The sequence below is a fragment of the Gavialis gangeticus genome, unplaced genomic scaffold (genome assembly GCF_001723915.1).
Source record: "Gavialis gangeticus isolate Ggan-Ray unplaced genomic scaffold, GavGan_comp1, whole genome shotgun sequence".
In the NCBI taxonomy this organism is placed as follows: domain Eukaryota; kingdom Metazoa; phylum Chordata; order Crocodylia; family Gavialidae; genus Gavialis; species Gavialis gangeticus.
This window is the reverse complement of record NW_017729014.1, coordinates 2338634-2343890: the sequence shown is the minus strand read 5'-3', so window position 1 is coordinate 2343890 and position 5257 is coordinate 2338634. Positions and strand designations below refer to the sequence as shown.

General features: G+C 61.8%; 1 protein-coding gene across 1 annotated transcript in view; it reads right to left on the bottom strand.

Moving 5' to 3' along the window:
- Window positions 1-6: 6 nt before the first annotated feature.
- Window positions 7-5257, bottom strand: part of TNFRSF25 (TNF receptor superfamily member 25) — a 14195-nt gene continuing 8944 nt past the window's right edge. The window contains exons 2-10 of the mRNA XM_019511598.1: window positions 3758-3953; window positions 3168-3299; window positions 2835-2987; window positions 2498-2579; window positions 2071-2135; window positions 1709-1816; window positions 1545-1579; window positions 1063-1222; window positions 7-968 (exon numbers count right to left, since the gene is read on the bottom strand). Of these exons, the coding sequence (XP_019367143.1) occupies window positions 679-968; window positions 1063-1222; window positions 1545-1579; window positions 1709-1816; window positions 2071-2135; window positions 2498-2579; window positions 2835-2987; window positions 3168-3299; window positions 3758-3953 (1221 nt within the window). The 3' untranslated portion in view covers window positions 7-678. The remainder of the gene's footprint in view (window positions 969-1062; window positions 1223-1544; window positions 1580-1708; window positions 1817-2070; window positions 2136-2497; window positions 2580-2834; window positions 2988-3167; window positions 3300-3757; window positions 3954-5257) is intronic.

The window sequence follows — 5257 nt, the reverse complement described above, 5'->3', positions numbered from 1 at the left end:
TGAGCGCCACTTCCAGCAATATGGGAGAGCCACAGGTCTCTCCCACGCCCCAGCAACCTCCTGAGTGGCCTGTGGCAGATGGAGCTCTCATCAAACACCCCCATGACTGGGAAACTCACCCTGCCTATGCTTCATCACTAGCAGTGAGGCACATTTGCCTCTGTCGGTGATGGGAGCACCTGGGGCAAAGCCCCTGTGCTGAACCAGGCCCTGTGCAGCTAGCTGAGCATGCCCAAGGGTTCACTGGCATAGCTTAGGGCTAATGAGGCAGGCCAAAATGCCAAGGTAGCTGGCACAGGTGTGTGTGAGCCCTGAGGCCCCAGGGACCATTGTGTCCAGGGGGCAAATGAGCAGGGTCTGGGCTCCTGTGGTCCTAGTGTTTATAGAGTTGGAGCTGAAGTCTCTGGGAAGGCCAGGGCAGGGAGCAGGCTATGCTGTGCTTCCCTGCATGCCTCTTGCTCTTGCAGTGTTGAGGGGCTGCCACAGGCTTGGCTGTGCCATGAGCCTTTTTCACAACACAGTGCAGAGCACCAACACCTGCTGCGAGGGGAAGCCAGGGCCTCCTGGTCCAGCTAATGCCAGGAAGGCAGGAAGGCAAGTCCTTTCTATCAATGTGCTGCCCAGGCCCTCACGTCCAGGCTGGCTCTGTCACTTAAGGGTGATGGGCTGGGCACTGGCTCACGAGCAGCACTGAAGCCGATGCCGGAGCTCCTCAGCACACCCAGACAGCTCCATGCGCTCCAGGGCATGGATGACAGCATTGGGCGTGGCTTGCCGCTGCTGGCACCAGCGCTTCAGCATCTCATACTGCTGGTCCCGGACATGGGTGAACTCCATCTCCACCACTTCAATCTCAGCATCCCGCAGCTCCAGCACCCGCATGAACTCCTTCCAGCGCCGCACAGGTACTGCATCAATGATGTCATACAGCTGGCTGCCCTGCTGCAGCACGTTGCCACGTGGGGGGCCTGAGGGACAGCAGGTGGGGGTCAGTGCGCAGACCATCCATCAGGCAGCAGGGAGAGGTGTGGGCCATGCAGGGGATGTGAGGGCACTGCTTACTTGGTGCATCCTGGCGGGGCTCCTTGGAGGACAAGCTGCAGGAGGCGCTAGCGGCCCAGGCAACACCATTCATCTGCAGTGACTCTGTTAGGTTCAGCTGGAGCAGGTTCTGGGACTCCAGCCTTGGGGCTGTGGCATCAGGCAAACACGGTGGCTCAGCCTGGGGCAGGAGAGAGCAGCCTGTCTGAAGAAAGCCGTGACCACAAAGAGGCCAGTCCTGACACTTAGAAACACCTGGGGTTGAGAGCCACTACTAGCCAGGGGGAGACAGGAGGAACAGCAGAGTTTCCTCACTGGCCAGGAGGGCAGGGGCTGGGAGGCAAGGCTAGAGCCAAGGAGCCCTATGAGACCTATGGGGCAGGGCATGGCAGGGGTGTGCAGCAGGGAACCTACTTGGGTGGCCACATACCCATACCATGCATGGGCAAGGCAGGAAGGGGCAGGGCCCAGGCCAGAGGCACCAGGCTCCCATGGACTCTCACCTTCCGCAGCATCAAGTCTCGAACTGCAGCCTCATCTGTTGGGGAAAGAAGCAGAAGTCAGTGGATGAACAACCATGCCCTGCCCTGCCCTTGGGCATGGCCACCTGGCCAGCTCCAGAGCTCAGTCCCAAAGGGAGGCTGCCAGCTCAGCATGGGAGGGTTACCAGTGCTCAAGGTGTCCTGGCTAAGCTGCCTCCTCTTGTGGTAGGCGACAAGAGCTCCCAGGAGGAGGGGCCCAATGAGGCATAGCAAGAGGTACTCCAGGCCGGTTCCTGCAATGAGCCATGGGAAAGGGTGTCCAGAGGGCCCAGCTGCCTACTTTATGCCCCAGACCATGGGACTGCCCCTGTGCTGGGCCAGTCCTCACGCACCTGGCTGCAGATGGAGGCAGGAGCTGTTCTGCCCAGGCTTCCTGCAAGGATACTGCTGGTCTCATACCCCATGGCACCTTAGGGCATGTTTGGGGCCCGTGAGCTCCAATGAGGCCTAGGCACCTCCCTACCCCTGGTCTCCATACCCCACATACCTGCAGGCATGTTGGGGTTGCCACATGTCTTCTCACAGCTGTCACCACACCACTCGAGGCCCTTGCTGGAAAAAAAATGGTGAAGGCAAGCATTGTGGGCAGCTCCCCACTTGGCCTGAGGGCATGCCTGCTCCATGGCATGGCCTGCGCAGGGGGAGAGTACACCAGCCCACAGGGACCCTCCCACCAGCGTACGCACACACACAGATGCACAGGCATGCAAACACCTGCCCCATGCCTGTTTAGACACAGGGGACCACCAAGGCCAGCCCAGCTCCTGCCTCCATGAAGGGGATGAATGCATCACAGGAGGCTAAAGTACTCTCAGCCCCTGGAACAGTGTCCTGCCAGGTGGTGCATGAGTCAGGGAGTGGAGCAAGCTACCTAGGTATTGGGGCAGGAAGGAAGACAAGAGCCTGGGATTTACCTGGCACAGGGCTGGCACTCGCTGCCCTCCAGGAAGAAGCCAGGCTGGCAGTCCCCACACTGTGTGTCCTCCCTGGATGAACCTGAAAGCAATGGCATCTGTTACCACCTGCAGGCTGAGCCAGGCCAGGGCCATGGCAGAAGGAGTGTTTTGTCACACAGCAGGGCTGTGGCAACACACTTGCCACATGCCAGGAGCGGCTGCTCCTGCTGCTGCGGCTTCTGATGCAGTGCTGCTGGGTTCACTGCAGGCAGTGTTACTCCAACAGCACAGCCAGGAGGCCAGCGGGGAAGGGCAGGAGATAGTGTGGGCGCTCAGGGGCAGCTAAGGTACTCACAGTTGCGGCGAGTGGATCTGCCCCGGCACTGGCGACACTGTGTGCAGGTGAAGTCCTCACAGGAATGCTGGCTGCACTGCTGGAAGTAGCCCGGCCGGCAGCCACACTCCACGTTGCTGGTGGCTGTACAGTTCTTCAGCACGACCTGGGAAACTGAATGCAGGCAGGCTTAGCGCATAGGGCAGGAGCAGGGGCAGGGGCAGGGGCAGGGAGGGGGCCATGCCCGGCAAGCAGGGTAGCACATGTCCCCACATGCCACCACCCACCAGCACAGAGGCCTGGCCTGGCTGCTCTCCCAGCCTGGCCAGTGCCTTTGCTCAGGCAGCCTCCTACCTTGGGCATCGCACTCAGAGCAGGCGTGGCACTCATGCATGGTGTTGCAGGCAGAGAGGAAGGTGCCAGTGGGGCAGTGCCTGCAGGTAGGCTTCTCACCGGCGTGGGCACAGGGGGACTCCATGAATGTCCCTATGCAAACAGCAGCAGCTGGCAGTGTGCTACTGGACCCCAGCTGGTTTACAGGCAGGGTCCAGCAGGCAAGCCCAGAGCCTGGCCAGGCCTGCTCAGGGAGCAGGGATTCCCCAGCTAAGGACTTCAGAGCCCAGCACTGCTCTGCTTCCATTGGGCTGGATCCAGTCTCTGCTCCCACCTCCACCCCTCTTTATGTGCAGGGGAGGCCAGTTGCAGTGGTTAAAGCCCCAGCCTGGGTGTCTGGATGCCTGGGTTCCTTCTCAGCTGCTCGTGGGATCTTGGGCAAACCCCTTGTGCACTCTCCCTGAGTTCCCTGCTGCCCGACAGGATGATTCTGCAGCCCAGCTCCATCACGGCTGCAGCCCCCATGCCCCTCAGGTAGCTGGCACAAAGCAAGGTGCTGCAGCCCTCCCAGACCCCTCAGGTCTTTACCCCCTGTGAGTAGAAAGCCTCACCTGATGGGCACATTTGGCAGCAGTGCTGGGTGCCTCGAGGCTGCACCTGATCATCCGGGCAAGAGAGCTTAGAAGCCTGCTCCAGTGGGCTCCTCTCCGTCCTCAGCTTGTCACGGTGCTCATAAGCATGAGGCCACCTGGGACCTGGGGGCTCAGACCTGCTGCCTGTCACCACAAGGAGCGCAGTCAGACAAACCTGGGAGCAGAGAGAAGGGGTCAGGGCAGGAGCAGAGAGGGGCAGTCCCAGCGCCAGGGACCCAGCTGCCCACCAGGTGGCACTGCTGCTGTGATGACGGGAAATGAGGACAGGTATTGTGGGGGGAGTAGGGGAGAGGTTCTCCTTATCAAGTCCCTCGGCACAACACCAGGTTCCCTGGCCCGGGCCTGGCCCACTGCATAGCTGGGCCCTGCCTCACCCTGCCCAGCCTGCGCCTGTTCCCCTGAGCCTGGGGCACACAGGGCACGGGGCTGAGGCATCCTTCATAGGCTGGCCTGGGTGCACAGCCCTGCACTGGGAATGCCCCCACAGCACATTTCCTCATGTGTGCCAGCAGTGCTCCTCACCCACCACAGCATGTGAGCAGAGGGCCCTGGCTTGCCTGATGCTGCAGGGAAATGCTGTGGGGGACATGTGACCACAGTCAGGGCCACTCCCCCGCTTGCTGGTAAGGGGCGGCTGGTGGTGAGGGCCAAGGAGCCTGCTGCATGCGCAGAGTCGGCACAGCAGTTCCTGGAAGTGGCACCGCTACTCCCCACTGTCCCAAGAACTGCGGGCTGCTCGGAAAAAAGGAAGCCATGATTCTGCCCTGCAGCACGTGGGGCTCATGCTGTGCTGGGCATGGAGCAGGGCTGGGCACCCTCCGCTGCAGGTGCCCCCAGCCAGCCATGCGGTGCTACCCCACCCTGCCACTGCCCCAGTGGAGTCACAGCCTGGCTGTACTGCAGGCAGCAGCCATAGCTGGGGCAATGGAGGCAGCCCCAGAACAGCAGGGTGAGACCTCGAGCCTGTCAACACATCCTCATGGCAGTTCCAACCTCACAGCCCTGCTGCCAAGTCAGCCCCAGGCACCTCCAGCCCCAGGGACCTCAGCGGGCAGTCCCCAGGCCCTGGCCCCCCTGTGTATCCTGCCCTGCCCATCTGGGCATTCCCAGACCCTACAGCACCCTGCCCTGATTAGGCAATGAGCAGGGCACCAAACCCAGCGAGCGTACTACCCCTTGGGTGGCTAAAGGGGCAACTGCTAAGGGTAGCAGCCAAAAGACCTCAGTGCCCACCAGCCAGCTCAGCTCCAAGCCCCACAGCCAGACCAGGGCGCACTCGGTGTGGCGCGCTCTGGGCTCCTCACTACCAGCTGCACAGGACAAGCCTCAGTGACTGAGACACCCCAACCCTCTGCCAACACCTTCTACCAGCCCTGCTCCTCTACCCCCAGGCTACCCCCATGGCCCCTGCCCCCATATCAGCGTGTGCAGCGGGGGGCTGGGGGGGGAACAGGCAGG